The sequence below is a fragment of the Poecile atricapillus genome, chromosome 14 (assembly GCF_030490865.1).
Source record: "Poecile atricapillus isolate bPoeAtr1 chromosome 14, bPoeAtr1.hap1, whole genome shotgun sequence".
Lineage (NCBI taxonomy): Eukaryota > Metazoa > Chordata > Aves > Passeriformes > Paridae > Poecile > Poecile atricapillus.
In genome coordinates, this window is record NC_081262.1 from 5,855,824 (window position 1) to 5,880,002 (window position 24,179).

General features: G+C 43.8%; 4 protein-coding genes across 9 annotated transcripts in view; 2 read left to right on the plus strand and 2 right to left on the minus strand.

The window, feature by feature from the left end:
- Nucleotides 1-11,662, plus strand: part of ABAT (4-aminobutyrate aminotransferase) — a 48,884-nt gene extending 37,222 nt beyond the window's left edge. For both annotated transcript variants that reach the window (XM_058850072.1, XM_058850073.1), the window contains exons 7-16: nt 2,083-2,163; nt 2,277-2,369; nt 2,739-2,801; nt 3,297-3,360; nt 3,987-4,135; nt 5,307-5,444; nt 6,014-6,181; nt 6,903-7,049; nt 8,063-8,174; nt 9,473-11,662. In XM_058850072.1, coding sequence (XP_058706055.1) covers nt 2,083-2,163; nt 2,277-2,369; nt 2,739-2,801; nt 3,297-3,360; nt 3,987-4,135; nt 5,307-5,444; nt 6,014-6,181; nt 6,903-7,049; nt 8,063-8,174; nt 9,473-9,594 — 1,137 coding nt within the window. In that variant the 3' untranslated portion in view covers nt 9,595-11,662. The remainder of the gene's footprint in view (nt 1-2,082; nt 2,164-2,276; nt 2,370-2,738; nt 2,802-3,296; nt 3,361-3,986; nt 4,136-5,306; nt 5,445-6,013; nt 6,182-6,902; nt 7,050-8,062; nt 8,175-9,472) is intronic.
- A 366-nt stretch (nt 11,663-12,028) lies between these two features.
- TMEM186 (transmembrane protein 186) lies at nt 12,029-14,345 on the minus strand. Of its 2 annotated transcripts, none has more exons than XM_058850075.1 (2): nt 14,288-14,345; nt 12,029-13,693 (listed from the first exon to the last, which is right to left on the minus strand). In XM_058850075.1, exons 1-2 carry the CDS (start codon nt 14,294-14,296, stop codon nt 12,956-12,958), a joined length of 747 nt encoding a protein of 248 aa, XP_058706058.1. In that variant the 5' UTR covers nt 14,297-14,345; the 3' UTR covers nt 12,029-12,955. The 2 variants fall into 2 exon arrangements, with proteins under 2 accessions (XP_058706058.1, XP_058706057.1); XM_058850074.1 differs by having other exon boundaries at nt 14,276-14,318.
- A 1-nt stretch (nt 14,346) lies between these two features.
- On the plus strand, nt 14,347-22,850 carry PMM2 (phosphomannomutase 2). Its single transcript, XM_058850076.1, has 8 exons — nt 14,347-14,438; nt 14,839-14,950; nt 15,891-15,967; nt 16,544-16,635; nt 17,321-17,420; nt 17,856-17,931; nt 19,046-19,161; nt 20,189-22,850. The coding sequence occupies exons 1-8, from the start codon at nt 14,373-14,375 to the stop codon at nt 20,291-20,293; spliced, it is 744 nt and encodes a 247-aa protein (XP_058706059.1). The 5' UTR covers nt 14,347-14,372; the 3' UTR covers nt 20,294-22,850.
- Nucleotides 21,934-24,179, minus strand: part of CARHSP1 (calcium regulated heat stable protein 1) — a 33,908-nt gene continuing 31,662 nt past the window's right edge. For all 4 annotated transcript variants that reach the window (XM_058850080.1, XM_058850078.1, XM_058850081.1 and 1 more), the window contains exon 4: nt 21,934-23,637. In XM_058850080.1, the coding sequence (XP_058706063.1) occupies nt 23,475-23,637 (163 nt within the window). In that variant the 3' untranslated portion in view covers nt 21,934-23,474. The remainder of the gene's footprint in view (nt 23,638-24,179) is intronic.

Genomic DNA, 24,179 nt, shown 5'->3' on the forward strand with positions numbered 1-24,179 from the left:
CCCAAAAAAAAAAACCAACAACAACAACAAAAAAAACAGGACCAGAAATGCTGGAGTTGTCAAAGGCAGATCTGGATATTTTGGAAGGTCTTACTTACATTAATTCATAAAGATGATTTCTGAGAATAATAACCTCACTATAATGCAGCAGTAAGCAAAGTCAGATTTAAAAAACAAAACAAACAAAAGTCCCAAAAACAGTTAAAAAAATCAAAAAGCCCTGTTGCTGGTGGCAGTTGCTGATTTGCCCGCTGGGGAAGGGCAGGTGACACTCCTGGAAGCCTGCAGTGAGGGAACTCCTCCAAAGTCCCACATGAGTGGCACAACTTCCGTTAGTGTTAGCAAAGGGATTGGTGTTGTCCTGGAGGGACTTTTTGTTTGGTTTGTCTGTAATGCTCCACATACCCTCTCTATGGCCAGCTCTAAACATTAAATGTGTATCTATTTCTTTGAGCCCACAGCAGCTCAATGTCAATGTTCTGTTTTTCTCAGTTCTGAGTGTCTCTTTAACTATAAAATTAAAATACACTTTTCTGCTTAATGTGACACATGACAATTGTCATGTGACAACCCATAATCAAATTCACAATGAATTTATGGTCTTCTCTCTTTAACTTGATAGGAAAATTTAATTCTGAAATGAGATAAAAAGTCAAGATTTCTCATGGCTACTAAACAAAAAGTTTGTGTTAACCTATCATTAGCATCCTTGCTTAGGTTTTTTTTTAAGCTTGAGTCTGTTGAAGCAGTGTTTTGGAAGTAAGACACTTAAACAATTTAGAGAGTCCTAGCTCATCCAGTGTTCTGTCTTGTGTGATAGTTGGTTTTCCCTAAGAATGCTGATGAAATGTCCTTACAGGTGCAGGGTGACCACTTATACCTCTTGCTGTGCCTCACACGTGTTGGAATGAATGAGTACTGGTATGGAGGAGGACTGAAAGATGCTGATAAATGTGCAGGCTTGAGCTGCACTGAAAATATGAGTGTTTTGGGGAGGTCGTGTGTCCCCTCTGGAGATCCATCAAGACCGATCAAAGCTCAACCTTTAATTTCTTGTTCAACAAGAAAAACAGCAAACAAAAGAAAAGGGCAATAAAGCTGCTTGGCAGTTGGCAAATTTATTGAGCTTGTCCTTCTCTGAGAAAATTTAATTTAAAATAAAGAGTAGCACAGTATGAATCAAATAAGATTACCCACGAAGACTAAGACCAGCAATGAATCAATTTTAATCCATGACACAATTTAAATTAATTGCATAAATGTGACATTCATCTCCATTAGTGGACTGGAGATGAGGGGCTTTTTCCAGAGCTGCTCCTTAGAAACCCCTGTGTGGGCTGCAGGCTGCTGTTCCCTGACACCAAAGTTACCTTTCCCAAAGGTGTGAATCCTGATGTGGGCAGGTTGCAGCACCACTGAAATTGGAAGAGACCTCGGATGGTCTTGGCCAACCTCCTGCTCCAAGATGGGTGGCTGTGAGATGAAACCAGGGTGCTCAGGGCTTTATCTGGGTCCTTGAAGAGCTCCAGAAGAGCAGCCTGTTTCACTTCTTCACTGTTCCCTTCCTGCAAAACCTTTTCCATATACCCAAATCAGTACTTCTCCTGCTTTGATTCATGCCCATGGCTTCTCATCTCCCACTGCAGAGCCTGGAGCCTGGCTCCACCTTCCCAGTGTCCCAAAATGGTCTGTCTTGAAGCTCAGTAAGGATGAAAATGCTGCCATCCTAACTGAATTTAGCTACTCAAACTGAAAGCAAGTAATGAAGATTTTAAAGCATATTTCCTATGTATAAAGAAAATGGAAATTGAGCAGCTAAAATGGCAATATCGAAGAGGAAATGTCAGTGTGAGTTAGCATGAACCTTCCCTAAGGTGTCCTGCAAGAATAAAGTAGAAAGGATTAGACAGAAAAACATATGCTAAGGTAGGAATAGTAATCCCTAGCTTAAAACTTGTGCCATTACATGGATTCCTGCCTGGTATTTATGGTTAGAATGGAATGAAATGGAACTGCTTTGATATCAACATATTTTCCATGTGATAGTAAGACCTAATAATTCCTCTTCCTTTGTCTTTTTAGAGCACTTTTATCAACAGACCTGCCCTAGGGATTTTACCTCCAGAGAACTTTACAGAAAAACTGCATGAGTCTTTGTTATCAGTAAGTTTGAGATACCCATGGACTGCTCACCATTATTATCATTGCTGTTATTATCACTTTGCACTCTACTTGTGTTCAGTATTTCAAGAATAATTTTCTGTCTTTGCTGGCAGGTGGCTCCTAAGGGCTTGTCACAGGTGATGACCATGTCTTGTGGATCCTGCTCTAACGAAAATGCCTTTAAAGCAATATTCATGTGGTACAGAGTAAGTAAAACATTAAGATATTTTTGTAGGTTCAGATGACAAAATGATAAAATAATCAAAATCGTTATTGCAAAACAAAGTGAGGCTTGGAGGTTGTCTTGGTCATGATGTTCTTTATATCCAATCTAGTATAAAATCTTTACTAAAATGCCTTCATCTAAGCTTTTACTTTATATTCACACAACTTTAGAAGTTAAAAAGGAAAGGAAATGAAGAAAGTGCAGATTGTAGTCAGTATGTGAAAGCCATAGTCAGGGTCTTCCTTGACTCCAGTCTCAAATACCAGCATTACTGGTTTATGGTTCAGCCATAAATGCATTGGTTACAACTACAGGAACACTCATGTTGGGTTGTTTGGGTTTTTTACAGAACAAGGAGAGGGGCCATAATAATGTCACAAAAGAAGAACTGGAATCTTGCATGATTAACCAGGTAACATTAGTTCTTTACCCCACCTACAGATGTACCAGTGGTTGGGGCTTGGAAGGGAAGATTGGGAGGAAAAGTTTGGCTTGCTACATGTGAAGTGGAATCTGGGCTTTGTACATTTAGGAAATGGTGAAATACAGACTGCTCCCAACAAATATCAAGGAGTCATCAGGAATGCGTGGGGGTGCAGCACAGGGGAGCCCCAGCCTCGCCTCACTGAGCCCCCCAGGCACAGCCACCCTGTAAACATGTGCTCCTGATCTGTGTAACCAGGCTCAGCCTTGTCTGAGCTCACCCGTGCAGTGATGTCAGGCCACAACACAAAACTGAGGATCTGTCAGCGTTAAAGCTGGGCTTTGGGGCAAGTTCAGGGGGTGACCAGTGTACCTGTTGAAGGGGAGGCTGTAACACTTTGTGGTGCCTGATGGAAGAGGAGCTCAGGGGGCAGCAAGGGGGATGTGAGCCCCTCGCTGACCCCGCTGTGTGCTCTGCTTGCAGCCCCCCGGCTGCCCTGACTACGCCATGCTCTCCTTCATGGGCGGCTTCCACGGCAGGACCCTGGGTAAGCTGTCCCTTGTCCCCCCCAGCTCACTGAGCTTGTCCTTAGACATGTAGTGCCACTGGAGAAGCTGAAGGTTCATTTAGGTTTGCCTTGGGAGCCCCACCAGCACTGGAATGTTTGAGTGACAGTAGGAATTGATTTTATGTTTTTTAAAAAATTCTTTTCAGACAGGCTCTTATTTTCACGCTGAATCTGCAATTCCCTGTTTGTACTTATAAAAATCTAACTCCTGGGGTAAAATCACTACAAACATACTGTCTCTCACTTTTGCTGGTTTATATCAGCTCAGTCCCTGTTCTAAGCATGTTACCTGAGAGAGCTGTAACTGTGAACTTTGTGAGTGGTTGTCCTTGGAGGGATGAAACCCACCTTGTCTGAGCAACCTGTTCAGACTGACAGAGGTTCTCCTGCTCTTCTGGAGCAGTGCATGTGGAAACTGATGCTTAAAATCTAGAGCAATCCATTCAAGCCTGACTAAATCCAATTACACAGTATTTCAGAAGACAGTAAAAACACAGAGTAGTTAAGAGAATTCTACAGTCATGCCATTTTTTACCTCTTGGTAGCTTTTTTCTTGTATTGTTCGTAGATGGGTATTATTTTAATTTTTCCCTCTCTGGGCACAGGTTGCTTAGCTACAACTCACTCTAAAGCAATTCACAAACTGGACATTCCCTCACTGGACTGGCCTATTGCTCCATTTCCAAGACTAAAGTATCCCCTGGAAGACTTTGTGAAAGAGAATCAACAGGAAGAGGCCCGTTGTTTAGAGGAGGTAAAAAATTCCCTGGCAGCTCCCTGTTGTTTTTGATTTGAAATAATGAATAGTGTTGGTAGGATTAGAGCTGTTCACTAAAAGAATGTTTTCAGGGCTTGGAACAGCCTGTGAGTGCACCAGCATTCACTGTTGTTTACAGACTCTTCTCCCTGCCAGCTTACTGGGAATACAGGGCTGCATGAGTGATACCAAAGTGAAATTTCACCCTCAGAATTTCCTTGTATCACAGTGAACTCATCTGCCAGCTCTTGCCAAAGGGCCATGGGCTGAGATATAACCCTCTCTGCAGAAAGAAACTCCAACAGTATTTCAGCCTTTCCAGCTTTTCCATGGCAGCTTCTGGCATAAAACTGATTGTGCAGGGTTGGACCTGTGGGTCCACTTAGCCAAACTTGCCTCACTTCAGAGAGCACAGAAAGCACAGAAATGGCTTCCCTGGGGCTGCTCCAGGGTGGCTTTGGTGGGAGAAATGCAATGCTGGGTGCCATTATTTTAAAAAACAAACAAACAAACCAAAAAGCCAAATGTTTCCTTAGCAAGTCTGTTCTTGGGTTACTGGCCCCCTTTGGAAACCATTGCTTTGCACAGCCTGCAGGGGCTGTGGCCCTGAGGACTGTGAGGGGGATTTCAAGCACAAACACACCATTAATTGCAGCAACTGGCACTAGGAGGTTAATGAGAATTATCTGTCAGCCTCTTACAAGAAGATTTCTGCGCTATTTCATCTGATTAATTTTAATATATCTGAAGTGGGTGACTAGAAAAAGTGAATTTTCCAGATTACCTCTTCTAGTACATTAGCAGAGTTTTGGTTTCTGACACAAAATCTATGCCCTTCCGTATCACTTAGGTGGAATGACAGCAGTGGCACAGTGAGCTGCAGTGGTGCTCAGCACACTGCCAGCTGAACCTGGCTAGAGCTTTCACAACACTGTAGATAAATGTGCAACTAGTTACAGTGTGATTAGGGCATGACTTATACCCATTCAGGAGCAAGAAGGCAGTGTTAAATGCTGGACGAGCCACTAGTTAATCCTTTGTGCTTCCTGGTATCTTTATAGCTGGGAATGTCCATGCAAAGTTGTAGTTCTGATGAGATTTAATCTATCTGGGGGGAAATGTACAAATGTTCTGGAAGGAGGATGTACCATAAATGTTTGATTCACAGGTGGAAGACCTGATTGTAAAGTACAGGAAAAAGAAGAAGATTGTGGCTGGAATCATTGTGGAACCAATACAGTCAGAGGGTGGGGACAATCATGCTTCAGATGACTTCTTCAGAAAGCTACGAGATATTGCCAGAAAGGTAATAAAACATTTCTCACAAAGTTTGGACAAAATAGGCCATAAAAACCCCACATTGCCAGGTGACATGAGTAGTTCTTTCAGCGGAGTTGTCTGAAAAGGCAGCTTTTCGTGCCCCCTAAACTGACCAACTCATGCTGCTAGAAATGCCTCTGTACCACATAATGGCCAACTCCAACTGGCAGCAGAGGCTTCATATTTCAAACAAACAAAGCTCCTAGAAATGACACTCTGCTTCCCTCAGGGGCTTTGAAAATGTCACCTCTGCTCCTCCCAGATGTTTTCAGCTATCCTCTAGAAATGCTCAAGACTATATAAAAACATGTATTTGATGAGTATGAGTAGAAAATAAGTTTCTAGTGCCTTCCTGAAAAAACAGGTGAATTTTTAACTGTGAAATCTGACATGAGTGGCATTGGGAGGGGTTGAGGAGAGGAGGTTGGGGCAGTGAAGGGAGAGGAAGGAGGGGTGTTGCCTGTGATTAGCTTGAGTTGATGTGTTCATTAAGGGAGGTGTTTCTGGTTTGGGAAGGAGGGCTCACATTCCCTGCTCCTCACTCTGTCTCTACAGCATGGCTGTGCGTTCCTGGTGGACGAGGTGCAGACGGGAGGCGGCTGCACAGGAAAATTCTGGGCCCATGAGCACTGGGGCCTGGATGACCCAGCTGATGTGGTAACATTCAGTAAGAAGATGATGACAGGAGGATTTTTCCACAAAGAGGAGTTCAGGCCAAATGCTGTGAGATTTCTGATTAAACTTGAACTCTGTGCTAGTTGGTGACCCCCTGAGGAGGGACTGTAACATCCATGGAAGGGACAAGGTTTCCTCCAGCAGTGCTGGTTCAGCTGGATGGGGCTGCTGTTTTACAGAACCTTGCTGTGGGCTCACACAACAGTTGTCATCATCTCTTCACTTGTATTCCAGTTGTTGTCAGTCACCAAGGTCATAAAGCTGGTGTGGGGAGAGGAGAACTGGGTTAAGCCTAATGAAATAAACCTTCAGTACAAAATCCAACCACAAACTGACACCTTCCCCTGTAGGGCAACTTGAGAATTTCAGAGCTTGTATGTCAGTATTACAGATTCTGTCAGCAAGATTTCTTCTTTTCACTAATGACATTTTAGATGTAATAATTTTTTAAAAAGTCAATTTAAGGGGAAGAACATAAAGCTTGATGTAAAAGCCTTACAGATGATGCTGATTTCCTTGTTATCTATAGCTGTGTTTCAATGAAATGTCAGAGTAACAAGGCAGAGTGCATAAATGAAGTAAACACCCTGTGTTTCAGCTCAGCAATGGGGTTTTGCTTTACAACATAAAAAAGGGGGGTTGATGAGATTAGTGCATGCCTTTTCATACACCGCATGTTTGCACTGCCAGTGTGATGCCTTGCTTTTCTTAATTTACAGTAATTTGCCTGTTAACATGTTCCACAACTCTTTTTCCACCCTTTCCCAAGCCCTACCGGATTTTTAACACCTGGCTTGGAGATCCATCCAAGAACCTTATGCTTGCTGAAGTCATTAAGGTTATTAAAACAGAAGACCTTCTAAACAATGCAACCCATGCTGGGAAAGCACTACTGACTGGGCTGCTGGATTTGCAGGTAAACATCTGGGAGGATTGTAGGTAAGAAGGAGAAATTTGCTGCTGAAGTAGGATCTGACCTCATCCAGTTTAAACACTTGGACTGAGGAACTCCAGCTGGAGTCTAGACCATTATAGCTTCAACACAGGCCTGAATAACTGTGTGTCCCATTTGGAATTGAAGTAAACTTTCTTTTACTGACTTAAAAATGCTGGGTTTATATAGCTTAATCCAATAGAAAGGGTGATCCCCAAAATGTCTGAAGGTATGTACTGCAGTTAATTGAATTACTTTGCTATAAGGTTTTGTTACTGTAAGCAGCTGGTATTTCCTTGTCCTAAAGTTGTTTTTAAAGGAAGGTGTTTTTGTATTTTGTTCCAATTCTGCTGGGCTGTTGCAATAAGAAAATTGTATCTTTCCCTCCCTGGTTTAAGGGAAATTCCTTACAGCTTCTTCTGTGGGGCTCTGCAGAGAGGCATTTAAGGATAGGCTTGAAGGTGCTCACCTCCCAAGGGGATTTTGCACAGAAGAATCCCAAACACAATCTCTGCTCTCTCCACACCTTTAAGACATAGCAGGCAGGAGAACAGAAAATACTACCATCTCATACTTTGGAGGGCCAGAATACAACTAGTCCTGTCCAAAAGATTGCTCTTCCATAAGATAAGGATTTTGATTGAGAACAAGAGGTGCAGATGCTACTGGCAAGTGTCTCAGTGCAGGGTAAGAATGAGCTGGTTTCTAGCCCCAGTGCCAATGGTTTATGCTCAGGTTTTCCTGGAGTCCACTGTAGATGTAAATAAGGTGTGTAAATAATGTTTGTTCCAAAGAGTATTTTACTTGGGTCAGCTTCATTCTCCCTGCCTGCTTTGTTGGGCTCTGCAGGCTGAGCAGGACACGAGGCCATGTGAGCCACGCTGCACTCCAGCGGAGCGAGGAGGCAGCGGGGTTTCCACCTGGCACAGCCAGCCTTGCCACCAGGTGCCCTCTGTTGCAGCACCTGCCATGTGTTGTCTGTCCTCTCTCTGCAGGCTCGTTACCCCCATCTCATCAGCAGAGTGAGAGGAAGAGGAACATTCTGTTCGTTTGACACTCCAAATGACGCAACTAGAAACAAGTTAATTACAATAGCCAGAAACAAAGGTAAGAAACTCTGTGTGTGGATGAGCTTCACATGATAAACAGCAGCATTCAGTGTGAAAGTAGTGCTTCACATTTTCCTTTTCATATCATGTATGAGTATTTCAGTGTCAGAGGACAGTAGTGAAATGACAAGGTTGGATTTAGACTTTGCTGGAAATACTTGTTGTCAGAGACCTCAGAGCAGTCTGTTGCATGGTGTGTACATTTACCAGTCTCTGCAGCTCTGAGGTTACTGGAAGAGATCTGTGTAGAGCATGAGTTTTTGTGACATCAGGTTCAGAGTCCTCTGCAGTGATTTTAGGTGCCCATGGACGTGACTTGCTTCTAGAAATGGGAAAGTTAGAAGAAAGTTAATGTCACTCAGGAAAGCACAGGGAAGAAAAACTAGGAGTTTTATAAATACATAATTCCTATACCTAGGAATACCTAATGATGAAATACAAGTGCCTAAAATGGGCCCAGATCTACAGTGCCATACCTCTTTTCCTACAGAACTGTTAACAGCTGCAGACAGGCCCCAGGTATCAAGAGGGGAACCTTGGGATCCACACCTAACATTCTCTTTGAACTCCACTGTGTGGGCCCTGTGTTTGCTGCTGTCTGTTTTTGCTGTTATCCTGTCTCTTGAAAGAGGCAGGCAGGGTGTATCTAAACTGTGGTGAAACCAAACTTTTAGAGTGTAAAAGAGACAATTTTTTGTTCTTGGAAACTAAGCCAGCAGGAAGAGAAGGCAAATGGTTTGTTTCATGGGAAACCAAGGCTCTGCTTTGAGGCAGGGTAAGCTTAGCTTAGTTATATGGGTTCTCACTGCTCAAACATTTCTAAGAATTGATTTTGGGCTAAAAAGTGCATTTAAAGCACTGCAGGGAGAGGTTTGCAGGCACTGAGACATTTAAACTTCTTGTCATTAAAAACAAATTAGTTTAAAAACCAGTGCAAAGAAACCCCCTGTGTCTTGTTGTGGCACCAAGATATTTGACCAGGAGAGTACTGGAGATCTGAAATCTCAGATGCTGTTTGAGCTCTGTGCTGGATGGATTCTTGTAATTGCTATCAAGATACAATACTCCAAGTGTTTTATAGAACAGCTCCAGGCACCCACAGTGCTTTTCTAAGCTGCTGTGAAGCTTGAGACCATTCACACCACAATGTGCTGTGAATCATGGTGTGGCTAGCAGGATCTGGGGAGCTTCTGTTGGCCTTCCACAGTGAGGGTATCCTCATTCAGAGACCTGAATTTTTCAGGATATTTGACAAAGATGGAAATTACTAGAGGACCTATTCTGTTCTCATTTCAGGTGTTGTTCTGGGAGGCTGTGGAGACAGATCCATCCGTTTTCGTCCAACACTGATCTTCAAGGATCACCACGCGCACCTCTTTCTGAACATTTTCAGTGACATCTTAGCAAACTTCAAGTAAAAAGCAGTTCCCTCGCACTGAACAGCTGATTATGAAATTAGTTTGCATTAATTCATGTCTTCTCTACTTACAGGATAAGTGTAAAGTCATAAACTGAGGTTTGTGTTCTGTCTGTAATCCTGCCCAAGGCAAGCTGCTCCATGCACACGCGCCCCAGGCAGAGCATTGGCACTGGTCACCAGCAGGTACATGCAGCTGTCCCTCACTGTGCATTCCTTAGAAAATGTGGCCTGGTGCATTCCCTAGAACCTCCCTCTTCTGGCCTGGGCCATGTTAACTGCAGAGTCCTCCCTACAGACATGTCCCTGACTCTCCAGTGTCTGAGCAGGGCCTGGTACAGTCTGTTTCCACAGGTGACCCTGGTAGATTTGCATCCAGAAGCAGCAACAAGTGTGGCCAAACGCTCAGAGCCACACGCCTGCCACACAGAGTGCTGTTCTCTAATGGCAGCTGGAATAAAATCAGTGTTTCAAGGAAAGCTCTGCTTTCCACCACTGCCAAGCACAGTATTTTACAGAATAATTTCCAGCTTTATTCCTTTGAGTACAGGCATCTGCCACACCAACTGCATCAGGGCACTGTCAGCTCTGCCCAGCCTGCACTCACTGCTTCACTGGTGCCCTCAGCCACACCTACAGAGCTGCAAGTGGCACTGAAGCCATTGTCCTTTTGTCCTCATCATGAATGGGTTTTAAAACTTTTGACTTCTCTTACAAGCAGACTTGTACAGAGAAAACCCTACCCTGAAGTATGTAATTTGACAAAGCTTACTTGAGAACCATGCAAAGCACATTCTTCCACTTCTGCCAGCAATCTAGAATGATTCCAGATTATTTTCCCAGAACACACAATAGCCATTAACTTATCTATTGTAACTTCTACACAAATACTTGAGGTATTTTGTAAAACTAAAGCAGAAATGCCATTTTCTGGTATCAGAGCCACTACAGTGAAGGACTAGTCCTGACTGCACATTTATAATGCAAAATAATCTATTTTTGTTCTAATAGTATATTCTAAGTCATCGATAATGTCAGAGATCTTCTAGAAAGCCACATGATCAAAAAATGTGTCAAGAGTTCATTTATTTGTTTCTCTTCAGAAAATTGTTTTGGATGTCTCTTTACTGTTTGCTGAAGGCTGACTTGAACTAGATCTGGTGCCTTTCTTTTTCTTTTCCCTGGTGAGCATCTGGATATTGTTTACTAAGTTTAACTTTTCGTTGTGCACCAAAAAACAGGGACCACAATGGACATTTACAGTTGCCCTTTCAGGACCTGACCAGAGTTTTTAAGTACATAATAAGAGACAGAGAAGTTAAAAGATTTACATGTTTAATACAGCTACCAAAATGTGAAAAGGTTCCTTACCTGCTTTGAGAAGTGTTAATCATGGTTTTCCCATTTTAAAATACTGGTATTGGGAAACTCCAGCACAATCACTTCTGCCAGCTTAAACCCAGTGGGATTTCTGTAAGTCTCTGCAGAAAGCAGAATTCTGGTGCCAGCTGGGCAGAACCTGAGCAGGTTTTTGAACAGAGGTTGTAGAAATCTGGGGAAAGGACCAGTAAAAACTGGTGTTCAACAAAACTTCATTCTCATCGCTGTCCTCATAAGTGTATTATCAGTAAAAGGAAAGTCAAACCAAGAACTGGATTTGACAGCATTTTGGGAATTAGTTTGTTCAACATATCAGTGCAGTAGTTTTAGTGAATGTCTCTAGCAAGTCTTGTACTTTTACAGAAGCAAAGGTCCAGTAATTTGAAGTCTTACCACATCTTCACTTTTATTATGACTACTCTAGGTGTTTTTATAATTTTTACTGACACTCAGTAACTATATAATTGTGTACAACATGTTGATGAAATCATTAGAGAATACATAGAAAGCACTGCAGCTGAAGCATATAAAGTTAATATTGTTTACAGCATACTGTGGACAGTGCCAAATAAATGTTTAAACAAATACTTAAGTACACTTCATGGTGTAACTAGTAACTGTACACAGATTCATAACAAATGACATCAATCGTGTAGTCAATATTCTTAAATAAAATATTTATAATTGAACTTCTCCAGAGCTTTTCATTTTACACCCAGTACATGCCTAAACTGAACCATTAGTGCTTATTAAATACATTCTGATGAAGCTAAACCTCCAAAAAACTGTGTACCTGCACAGCCCACTGTATTTTGCTGCCATGGTGTTTACACCAAGGAACATTTGGATTTCTTTTGATAATGCCATGCTACACAGTGTCAGACAAAATTTAAACTCACAGAACCCCATTAGGGAAAATTCAATATGAGAAATAGTAATTCAGGGTTACCCTGTACACTTAAATGGCAGTTTTACTTAACTGCCTTTGCTGATCTGCCAAGAAACAGGCTTCACTTCACATGAGGAAGAAATAGGGAAAGAACACTCCAGATTAGTGGTGAGAGTCAGTTTATTTGCCAGTTTCAGATGAAGTTAGAACCGGAAGAGGGTTGTAAGGAGTTATCTTGTTTCTGACAATTCAAAAAATGTGTTACATTTTATACATGATAGGTTTGGTTCTTTCTTGAGTTTAAAGTCTTCATTTCTACTGAGGTTTTGGAAAAGAAATCATACCAGTACCATGGAATAAGACCACAATCCTTCATGGAGACAGGTGCTACTTTTCCTGTTGCCATGAATAATTAATGGAAATTTTTGCAAGAGGCTCCTGAAATATTGTCCCAGCCTTTAACTAGGCAGCTGAGCTGCCAGTGTCTTTGGTAGCACACATCCTTGTTTTGCCCAGTTCCATCCTCGAGGGCCCTCCTGAGGCCAGGACAGCCCACACACCTTCCCAGCACCCTCAACTGCATAAACACGTGAGCATGCTTCTCTCTGAGATTCAGCAGTACCCATCACATGGATGTACCAGACCAGCTTTTATTTCCAGAGGCTTCCTAGCCAACCTGAAATTAGCTAAAAGAAACACTGAGTTTGAAGTGGGGATGCTCTGGCAGGTCCTGCATTTCATTTCAAGAGCTTTCTCATGCTTCATAACAACCAAACAAGCCAACTGAAACAGCCAGGGTCAGCCCCAGTAATTTGGCCTCCCATGGCACGTTCAAAGGACAGTTCAGGCTTGGAATGCTGTGATATTACTGAATCTGACATGGAACAGACACTCCTCACACTGTACACAAGCTGCAAGACCTTTAATCCAGTGGGCTGTGCTTCACCACTGTGACTTTCTACACTGGGTGCACTTACAGCAGGCTTTCCACAGGAAAAGGATAGAGATGTGCAGTTTGGTAAACTAAAGCCTCATGGAACAATAAGCACAATGAACATGCAACATGGAAAATCACTGGAAATGAGCTGCTGTGTCACACAAGTTCTCCAAATATTTGAGTGAATTTCTCTTTGTCTACAATCTGGCCATACTTAATTGTAAAGTACAAAGTATCTGTACTGTTAGACCGTTTGAACTGGTGAAGTAGCTCGTCCTTCCTATCTCCAACCTCATCCAAAGTCACCACTGTCTCTATGGGACAGTAAATATCATTACGTCTTCCCCAAAATGTCAAGTGGGCCACTCTGACAGTTTGTCCAGTTTCGCTTAGGTAGATTAATCCAATAATTCTTCTGAAAAAGTAGCTCATACCATACAACATTGCCCCAGCGAAGACAGCGATGCCGGTTGTGTAGAAGAGGACATTCTGAGACACCTGGCCCTGCAGGTAGAGGTAGCAGATAGGAGGCAGCATGATCATGGAGGTGGCAGTCTGCAGCAGCTTCAGTCTCGACAGGACCCTGCAGTATTTTATCCCTGGGAACCTGTAGACCAGTTTGAACTCTTCTGTCCTCCCATCCACAGCCTTCTGCTGGACCACAGCAGCAGAGGCCGAGTGGTACAGACACACAGATGGCCCTTGCAGTCTCCTGAGATCATTACTGACACCACGAACTCGCTGGGTTCGTGACTGCAAACACTCCCACGAACCAAAAATCCAGGGCAGGCGAACGTCTTCCCTTCTCCATGACCTTGTCCAGAGCTCCTTCCGTAGACATCTCGCAGAAGCTGGTGCCGTGCAGACTTTATTCCTCGCTGTGCACAGCCACGCCTGTAAGGTAAGATCCCCACAGGTCATCATTTGAGTCCTCTTTAAAACCCAGTCAGTGAGCTCAGAGCTGGTCCCTCGGGCGCCAAGCCTCAGCTCACAGTAACCTTAAACCAGTGTTTAAACCTTAAAGCAGTGCTCTGACAGGAAAGTGTTTGTGTTTGTCCCTGCAGAGGGAAAGCCCTGCTAACCCGGCTGCTGTCAGTGAGCTCAGTGACCGACCCTCACACACCCCGGCCGCTCCCTCAGCAATGCTCACTGAAAGCTGCTTCTACCTGGAGAAACCGGCCACTCCTTATGACCACTTAAACAGCGATTTTAGGGAAACAGAAAAGAAAAGCGGACTAAGCACGATAAAGGGGAGGAGAGCACGAGGAACGCGCAGAACTGAAAAGGAGGAAAGGGAAGTTCCGCGCTGTCCCCGCCATGCTGCAACCCGCGCGGGCACGTGTCAGTGCAAGGTCCCTCCACCGAGCGGCCCGCGACGGGATGGCGACAGGGATGGGGAAAGGGAAAGGGCAGGAGACGGTGAAAGGGGACAAGGAGGGGAATGGGGAACAGCCCACCCGGCACCCCTGCCCTCACCCCTGCCCTCACCGCCGCCATGGCCGCGCCGCCTCACCGCGCCTGCGCCCACCCCGCGCGCGGCCCGCCGGGAGGCGCGGCCCCGCCAGCCCCGGCCATGGCGCCGCCGCCCGCAGCGCTCTGCCTGTTCGACGTGGATGGCACCCTCACGGCTCCGCGGCAGGCGAGTGCGGGACGGGGCTGCGGGCCCGCGGGGAGCGCCCGGGATAGCACCCCGCGGCCCGGATCGGACACCGCGCCCGGGATAGCACCCCGCGCCCCGGATCGGACACCGTGCCCGGGATAGCACCCCGCGGCCGGGATCGGACACCGCGCCCGGGATAGCACCCCGCGGCCCGGATCGGACACCGCGCCCGGGATAGCACCCCGCGGCCCGGATCGGACACCGCGCCCGGGATAGCACCCCGCGGCCCGGTGTGTGCCGCACGCCGCGGGCTCCCTGGGCGCATTTAACACATTTAACGCCGCTTAAAGACCCGCTCGGTGCCGCGGGGTTGGGCTGATTGTTGCGGCATGGAGGCGCTGGCCTCTGGCAAATCTGACGGCTCTATTTTGGACCCCAGAAAATCTCGGCGGAGATGGCGGCGTTCGTGCAGCGGCTGCGGCAGAAGGTGAAGGTGGGAGTGGTGGGCGGCTCGGACTTGGCCAAGATCCGCGAGCAGCTGGGCGAGGACGGTAAGGGCCGGGCTGATGCAATCCGCGCTCAGGGGCCCGCGGGGAAGCCGTGGAGGTTGAGCGGAGACCCGTTCATCCCCCTCTTCCCTTGCTTTTAGTTGTCTTCCCGCTGCTGGTGTGTTGCACTCAGGCTGTGGGGAGCGACTTACCGGCATTTGGAAATCGCAGCCTGTCTGCACTGTACAGGTATCTCGATGTCAAATTAAGCGATTGTTACTGGTGGTGAAATCCTGCCTTGGTGACGGACCCTTGGGAGGGCTTTTCCGCACTGCTGTGTACAGTGGAGTCGTGTGTGTGACATACACGTGGGGACTGCTCAGCTGTCGAGCACATCCCTCGAGCGCCTGATTTTGTTCACTGTAGGGTTATGATGCAGCCATGGACTCTTTCCTTAGGCCTTTATTCTTAATGGTCTTTACTTAATCGGTGCCACTGACAGCCTCCTGTAGTGCCTTGACAGCTCAGAGTTTGTTTGCCTTCCAAGTGATCTCTAGTAAACCATATCATCTTGTGTTGTGCTGAGACTCACAACTCCCAGACATCTGCTGAAGATCAGTGACATTGAGGAAACAAACCTCAAAGGACAGTGTTTGACTTGCTGTCTAGCCAGGCCGTGTGCCAGGTGTTTGCAGTACTTGAGGTGTTTGGTCATTTCTTTACATTTAATGCATTTCTTTACATTTAATACATGCAAAGAGTCATATGCCTCTAAGTAAAACCACAGGTAAGTCAAACAAATGACTTTATGTGATCTGAGGTGTGTGTTAATCATAGTGAGAAATGGGACTGGCATTAATCTTGTGCTTGATGCTATGCTGCTGAAACTTTCATGCTTTAGGAGCTAATGTTTGCTGTATTTTAACCTATTTAACATTTAAGACAATTCTGCTTTAAGCATGTAGGGGAAATGATGAGCTGCTGTCTTTTTGCTTGTTTGCAGTGATTGAAAAATATGATTACGTGTTCCCAGAAAACGGCCTGGTAGCATACAAAGATGGGAAGTTCTTGAGCAAGCAGGTAAGCATGAAATTTCCAATAGTGGAAAAAAAATTTTCTAAACAGGGTTTTGATTTATTTGTACAGTGTAGTCCTTTGTAATCACCCTTCCAAAGACCAAAATCACTGCTGCTTTCGTATGTTAGTCCTGTTAATGGATCATTCATCTGGCATGTAATGTTTAACATAAATAATGGAGAGTAAATATTTAAATAAATCCTGGCTGAATTTGCTGCCTTGACCAGCAGTTTCAGTTTACTGCAGGAACAAGCTCCATTTCTTCATGCTTGGCTATAACAGACATTAAATGCAGCTTTTTGTTTAGGGCTGCTGCCTGTGGCACACAGTTTCCTTTTGAAGCAGGTACAAGTAGGAATCATATTGAAGGACGGCTTGGTGTTACAAAGTGAACAAAAAGAAAAATGAGGGCCTTTAGTTAGTACCGTGTGAGCATCAGCTGATGTTGCTGATTGAAGGAGTGTTTGTTTCTCTGTGGTGTTAACCATGCCTGATTACCCAGTGTTTGTGTTTTCCACGTGCCTTACTTTTAGAATCTCAAATTCTCGATGCCTGGTTTAATTGTGTTTGTTTTGTTAGAGCATTCAGGGCCACCTGGGTGAGGACATCCTTCAAGATATCATCAACTACTGCCTGAGTTACATTGCAAAGATTAAACTGCCAAAGAAGAGGTATGTGCACACAGACGTCTCAGTGTGGCTGTGTTCTCTGTGTGGGATATAAAGCTCAGCTCAGGGTGCTCGGCAGAAAAATGAGTAATTTCTGCTTAGAGAACAGCACTGGGTGTGTGAAACAGGGCTCCATCCACACATACAAAGAGAAGTTCCCAGCTGGAGCACTGGGTTTGAAATATTGATTCATCACTTTAATGTCAGAGGGAAGGAGATTCAGTTTTTAAGGAGGAGTGTTCCCTTGCCACGTTTGGCATTCAGCAGCATAGTGTTTTCCAGAGATGAGAGGTGCAGCTCTGTGTGATGTGTGAGCTGCAGCTGCCTCAGACACTGAAATGCACCATGGCAGGCAGGGCAGGACACTGCCCACATTGCTGTGAATTTTGCAGCTTCACCTCAGAACTGACAGCCTGGCCTGTCAGGCTCTGAGGTTGATGGGATGCTCCAATCACACTTGTTAAACCAAATCATACTTTTAAAAATCAGTAAGGATGATGTAGTGGTTGCCAGATTCAAAGTCCAAAAGACTTACTGGTGCCAGAGTTCTGTGTGCTTGGGGTTTATGCATACAGTGAGACAGCTGATTCCCACTGCCTTTAGAATTAAATGGAAATTTATTGTGATATTTAGTGTTTTGAGCAATTTTCTCACCTATCTTCTGTCTTGTTAATTGATTCCCTCGCAGAGGCACCTTCATTGAGTTCCGAAACGGGATGTTAAATGTGTCCCCCATTGGAAGAAGCTGCAGCCAGGAAGAAAGACTTGAGTTCTGTGAATTTGATAAAGTGAGTTACAACTCCTGAAAAGTACACAGCTCTCCTGGAGGAGGCAGTTATGGCCAGGTTATGATTTTTAAAAAACTTTTATAATTTGTGTCATTTCTTTTCATTTTAATCCTTTCCATGTGGTTTAACTAGTATCCTCATTCAGACTTCAGGGAATATACAGTGGGGTATTTTTTGGTTGGAATAGCAAAGATTACTTGCAGAAGGGTGGGTTTGGCTCGTGTTTTTAACCCAATACCCAGGATACTGAACATCGTGCTTCTATACATGGGGTTTCTAAAAACTGTCCTAGGTAAAACCCCGCCCTCTATAGTGTAGTCCAATCAAGTCAATAAAACTATTCTTTTTAAGAGGTGTTTTTAGGTTATCTTTTCATTGGTAAATCAACACAGCATATAACTGATGTTTGGTTTTGTTTTCTTCTTTTCTTAACAGAAGGAGCATATAAGAGAGAAATTTGTAGCTGATCTACAAAGAGAATTTGCAGGCAAAGGCCTCACATTTTCTATAGGTAATATTTTAAAAGAATGTCATTTAAAACATCAATTAATTTAAATTTCATTTAAGTCATACTCTCTTATGGTTGTGACATCCCATCTCATTTGTGTGACAGCTCTTTCTGGGGGTGGTGGCAGGCAAGAGTGAGACTTTTTCCTCTCAGGCTTTTATTGGGACATTTTAATTGAAATCCATCAACAAAGAAAACTTAATTTCTTGTCATCAATTCATTGTCGTTTAATGTCAGTTGTGTGACTGATTCTGCTCATTCTGAAGCATATTAGATGCTTTGGATTAGTCAGAGTTGTTTCTGTGAATCAGTTTTGATCAGAACTACACCCTCAATGCTGTTCAGTTGCCCTTGGTTCTTCAGCTATACCTGCATTGTGTGGGAGGAAGGAAAGAATCCAAAAGCGAGTGCAAGCTTAAGGAAAAAAAAATTATAATAAGGGGGAATAATTTTTGATGCATTTTTTTCTTTTTTACCCTCTCCTAATGTATTACCACACTCCTGCCTTTTACTTTTTCAGAATTGCAAAGTATGGTTGGCATTAGTGCCAAAGCACTAAGGCAAAAGTGAACTGCAATGCAGCTGTCCTGTCTCCTTTATGTTGTAAATAAAAACCTTTTGGACACCTGCTTCAGCTGGGAATCACTCACCAATACCTTACTGGTGAAGGCCAAGGGCTCAGAACTGGAGCAGCTCTTGTCCTGTTAGGCTGTGCTGAAAGAGCTGATTTCTTCCCTTTCCTACTCTGAAAGCCTTAGAGAGCCTTTTGTCTACAATGTTATGGCTGTACATGTATCAGTGGCTGTGTTCATGTGTCCTTTCTTTCTAAAAGGAAGAGGTTAAATGTAATTCTTTTTAAAAAGTTCATTTGGATAGCAGTATTTGGGAAAATGCTCAGACTTTGTCAAATGGATACACAATCTCTGAATCACAGCTATATGTCTATAAAACACTTTCTGTACTTGCAAGACTTAACTCCAGGGTCTCACAACATTTCTTTGTCTTCTTCAAAGCTCCCTCTGCCTAAAATCTTACCAAGTGTAGGTTTTTTCCACTTCCTCTCCCTTCAGAAATACATTGTTAAAATGGAACAAGTCTTGGTTCCTCTCTCTCCTAGGAGGGCAGATAAGCATCGATGTGTTCCCAAATGGCTGGGATAAAAGGTACTGCTTAGGAATTGTTGCCAAGGATGGATACAAGACTATTTATTTCTTCGGAGACAAGACCATGCCAGTGAGTACATTTGTTTGATAAATTAATTTGAGAGCTGCTGTAATTAAACCTCAAGGACTGTAGGTTCTAACCTTATAACCTTAATCCTGACAAGAGCTGAAATCAGGATATAAATGTGTGTCCGTGTTCAGCTGGCTGCAGCTGGGACGTTTCCCTTTTGTTTCCTGAGGTGGACACAGGGTTACTGCCTTAATAGAGCTTGTTTTAAAATTGAACTTCTGTAATTCTGTTAAACACCTAGGTGACATGACTGTGTGGAACTGACTGTCCTGCTTGGTCAGTGTAGATTGATTGTTTTTGTTGGCTGCTGTTCATTAAACATATTTATTTCCTGTCTTATTTAACACCGTGCCTTTGGTCACTACTGTGTCTGTCTCCACCTGGGGAGCTGAGCAGAGACCCTTGTCCCTCATCATGGGGCAGAGCTCTGCAGGGCAATTCAGAGCCTTTTAAAAATCCTGAACTGAGACCTGGCAAGAGCTTGTGAGGGCACTGGCAAGCACAAGGACTTGATTGAAATCAAAGCTGTCTGAATATGGCCAAGGGACAGTGTCAGGCTAAGTTTTATAAGGAAGGGCTTAGTTTTAATGGAACTCACAGTTATAAAATTCTTAAATCACACAGGACTTCATAAATTTTAAAAGGTGAAATTTTATAAGAAAAAGACAAGCTTGAAATGAAAGTTTTTTTCCCCTGACATCAGCTGCAAAAGTAATCACGTGTCCCTCTGGCACGGAGCTTACAGACAGTTCATTTTAAACCCTCTAAGTGGCAGTGCAGCATTTCCAGAGAGTTGCAGTGCTAAGATGCTGAGCCCCATGAAAGCAGTTTTGGCAAACAGAAATTGGGGAATGAAGCTATGGATCTGGGGGACCTGTGCTCATACAGGGGCAGTGCTCTTGTTCACTGAGCCTAATCACTACAGGCCCTTGGAAAAAAAGTCCATTATTTCTCTGTTTCCCTTCATGTGTCCTTTTTTGTGTGTATGCTTTATATTAAATAAAATTAAATCCTCTTCTGCTTCCAGGGAGGGAATGACTATGAAATTTTCACAGACTCCAGAACAGAAGGCCACAGTGTCACATCCCCACAGGATACAAGGAGAATCTGTGAAGAGCTATTTTTTAAATAAAAGACTTGAAGAATTCACAATTCCAAGACGGTTCAAACTTGAAACATCATCTTCCTTCTGTATTATTTTTTTGTAATTGGTCATGAATAACAGGTGCTTTGCAGTCATTAGTGAAGGGAAATATTTTAATTGAAGACCCCTTGCTGACTGGGGGAACACAGCAGAGCTCATTTAACACCATCCTTTCAGCTTCCAATCACAGAAATTGTTTTCTTTTTATTTGATTGTGGGGTTTGGGTTGGGTTATATTTTGGTTTTTAAGATACCTGTAAACTTCCTTAACTAATTAATTATAATTCAGGGAGGGAAGGGGAAGCATAACCTGCCTCTAGTTGATTCACAGTCTCGAAATTTGCCTCCAAGGCTTAATCCCTGTTTTTTTATCTTGAGGCTGTTTTTTAAAAGATGCAGTTATTTTTTTTAAATACTTACCTTGTGCTAAATGAATTAACTTGAATTATAAGACAAGTTGGGATTTTCTTGTCTAAAACTGGAAGATGAGTAGAAGGGAAAGGTTTTATTTCTTCCTTGGGTTGGGAAGATGGTACTGAACCAGAAGTCCCTGACTGCCATCCCTGGGAATGCTGGACCAGCTGGTGCCAAAGTTCCCTCCTCAGGGAGGGATGGATGTGGTGCCAAGGCACAGTCAGGTCATGGTACCTACACCCTTTGCATACCAAATCTAAAAAAAAAAAATTGGTAACAATTATTTAAAATAACTTCAGCACATTAGGAAAATATATTTCTGTCACTTTGTGATCATTTTCTGAGATTCCTGGTTAAGGGTAGGTGAGATTTTTTGCACTACAAAAATTACCTAAATTATGTTTCTATTAAAATTCAAGTCAATGCCTGACACTCTGTGTAACTGTTAATATTACTTTTCTCATCTGGTATTAGGAAAGTAATCTTGAGTATAAACGGTTTGATTTAGTAAAGGGGAATAAAATCTGATTTTATCATGAAAAAATACTGTTTCAGTTTTTATCTTGGTAAATAAAATACTTAAAGCAAACCTGTTGCATGCTGCCTTCTGTAGAAAGAAATGAGTAATTTGAATCTTGCCTGTTCCATGGGATACTTGCACAGTAAAAAGGCAGAGAATAGAATCTTTGTGTACCACCCAAAATCCCTAAAAGAGCTTACAAAAAAAAGGGGGGGAGCTGCAATGCACCTCAGGCACCAAAACTGTTTTGTCTTCTAGCACACCTCCCCTAGCTCATTCCTGCTTTAATGGGGGCTGACAGGAGCAGAGCCATTCCTGGTGCAGGAGTGCTCTTCAGGGACAGACTGCACGAGCTGCTGGGCTGTGTGTGCTCCATGGCCTGCACCTGATGACTTGGTTATTTCACTGCAGGGCTGCCTGCTCTACTGGCACAAAGTTACTGGGGCAAAATACCCTGTGCAGGATCAAAGCCAGGTTTGTTCTCAGCCCCATACACAACATTTCTGGCTGCTCTGTCTTGGGAGCCTCCTCTGACATGTCCTGGCCTTACTCTGGTAACTGCAGTCAGTGGATGTGAAAACATTTCCTTAAACTTTTAAATGTCACCAGCCAGGGGTCCGTGTGCAGGCACTTGCACTCCTTCAAAGCTGATCCTCTTCAGCACCAGCTACCCAGGGAGCAGACTGGAAACACATTAAAGCACTGAAATGGTTTCATTTATTGTAAAGAAAGCAGGGGCTGATATTCCAACAAGCTGCACAGTGATAAACCCACCGCTACCAAGGCATATGGGTCATAAAGAACAAAACCAAACCCAAACCCCACGACACCATGGTGTAACACAGGTACAGCTAAGGGAAACAAGCCAGCACAGCAGTTCCTGACCCCACACCCCTGTGCTGTCACCACATCACACCTGGGAACAGACCAGCTGCTGTGAAAGGCTCAGGACACGTCCTGACAGTGAGCACCTCTTGGTGAAGCTCCAAACACACAACTGAAGCTACACTGTTCTATACAACTAACAAGAGTTGTGCCTTTTTTTTTTTTTTATTTTTTTTTTTTATTTGCAAAGTCAATAAAAATCCACTGTTAGGAACATAACAGAGAAAAATGCTTCACTTGGAAAAAAAAAATATGTGGAAGGCAAATAGGAACAAAACCAATTTAGCAGCAGCACTACAACAGCATGAAGAGTCTGGGGAAGGGTGGCCCTATCACATCCTACCAAGCAAGTTTGCCAGGGAAACAGATGCAGAATCTACTTCAAGACAGCTGAGCCTGTTAACTCACACAGTATTTAGTACACAGCACCTGGGCAGCACACTCCTGCTGTGCAGCAGTGCAGGGTCCTGCCTGCCCAGTGGCACACCATGGCAGCCAGCTGTATGCAGTCTAGAAGGCAAATCTTCAGCCTTGTCAAAATTCAGACACAGTCAGAGGCTATGAAGTATCCACTACAGCTCTACAGTATTCTACCACTTACCTTGAAGCAAATTCAAATTTGGGATGGATTGTTTTGTTTGTTTTTTTGTTTGTTTGTTTTTAATACTGGCCTATAAAATCTGTTGCTAATCAACCATCAAGGCACCTAAGTAAATTCACAAACAACCCCAGCTTTACCAGTACAACACAGTTTCCACACCTGTGCAGCCACACCATTTGTGGTGGTGCACCTGATGGGCACTGGAGCACAACCACCTGCTGGAGATTTTAAATCCTGTGGCAGCTGCTCTGTTTGTGAACTTCCTTCCATGAGGAAAACAAATCAGCAATGAACACCTCTGTCTGTCAGGCCAGGGCATTCAGGCACTATTATCAGCAATAAAGGTCCTGCAGCCCTAGAAGAGCAGCCCAAGGGAACACAGGACTCAGAGTTGTGCTTGACCATCAGAAGAGCTTTCCTTGAAACCTCTCCCCCCCTCCCCTGGGCATTTCCTGGAATCGGTTCACAAGACAAAAGAAAACCCAAACCTCCCCTCCTCCACCAAGCACACAAACTAGGTCTCTTTAAATACATTTCTTGTAAACACATTATGCTAGATTTTTTTCATTAGCATCTGAATTGCCTTTTTTTTTTTTTTTTTCCTTTTTTTAAATCAGGCCAGCTGTAAAAAACGGTAATTTTGGCCTGTTTTATTGACAATGCAGTATTTCCTCACACACAATATTCTTCAGCCAGGTCCTGCAGCCAGTTGTTGAGCAGAGCCCAACAGCCACGTTCCAGGGGACACCTCAGGAGCTGATGACGTGCCCCGACCACGTCTCGTGCTTGGTGCCAGGGGCCAGGTGAGTGATCACCACCTCCACTGCCTGCAGCTTCTCGTTCTTGGGAGGGATGGTGCACATCTTGTAGGTGACCTCGTCGCCTGCCACGGGAACGTACTCGCCTTCAATGCTGGGGAGGAAAGCTCCAGTTAGTCATGAATCACATAAACACCCCTCCTCTTCTGCAGCTCACTGAAATTTTTATCATAATTGTTATTTTACATGCTCAAAGTGCTTCAGGGATTTTATAGAGCCTGTCATTTGTCAAAGTATGAGGTTGATTTTGGTTGTCTTGCAGTGATATCTTATGAAAATACTATAAACAGCACCATCACCCTAAAAAATTAACCAACCACAAGAAGTACAAAATAAAACCCAAAGAACCCCACAAAAATCCCCACTCTAATTTGCCTTAAAGAATACTCAGGTGAGCCCAGGCTTGGACTGAGAACTGTGCATCAACACTGCACTTGCAACAGCACTAGAGGGCAGGGCTGCCACTGGCTGCCACTGACTTTGGGGATATGGTTTTTAAACTAAAGAAAGTTGATCTTTTTGGTCGTTTTTCCCCCCCTCTTCTCATTTAAACTTTTGAGATTTCAGTTTGTGGGTTTTTTTTCCTTTTTTCTTAAAAAGAATTGTACCATGTAATGGCAAGATTTTACCCCTAGG

What these genes read in the sequence shown, in the direction of transcription:
- TMEM186 (XM_058850074.1), bottom strand. Translation starts at nt 14,296, where the DNA reads ATGGCGGCGGTGAGGGCAGGG. An exon ending in TGGCGGCGGTGAGGGCAGGG is followed by an intron (nt 13,694 to 14,275) that starts GTGAGGGCAGGG and finishes CTTACCTTACAG; the next exon opens with GCGTGGCTGTGCACAGCGAG.
- PMM2 (XM_058850076.1), top strand. Translation starts at nt 14,373, where the DNA reads ATGGCGCCGCCGCCCGCAGCGCTCTGCCTGTTCGACGTGGATGGCACC. An exon ending in CCCTCACGGCTCCGCGGCAG is followed by an intron (nt 14,439 to 14,838) that starts GCGAGTGCGGGA and finishes TTTGGACCCCAG; the next exon opens with AAAATCTCGGCGGAGATGGC. An exon ending in AGGCCTCACATTTTCTATAG is followed by an intron (nt 17,932 to 19,045) that starts GTAATATTTTAA and finishes TCTCTCTCCTAG; the next exon opens with GAGGGCAGATAAGCATCGAT.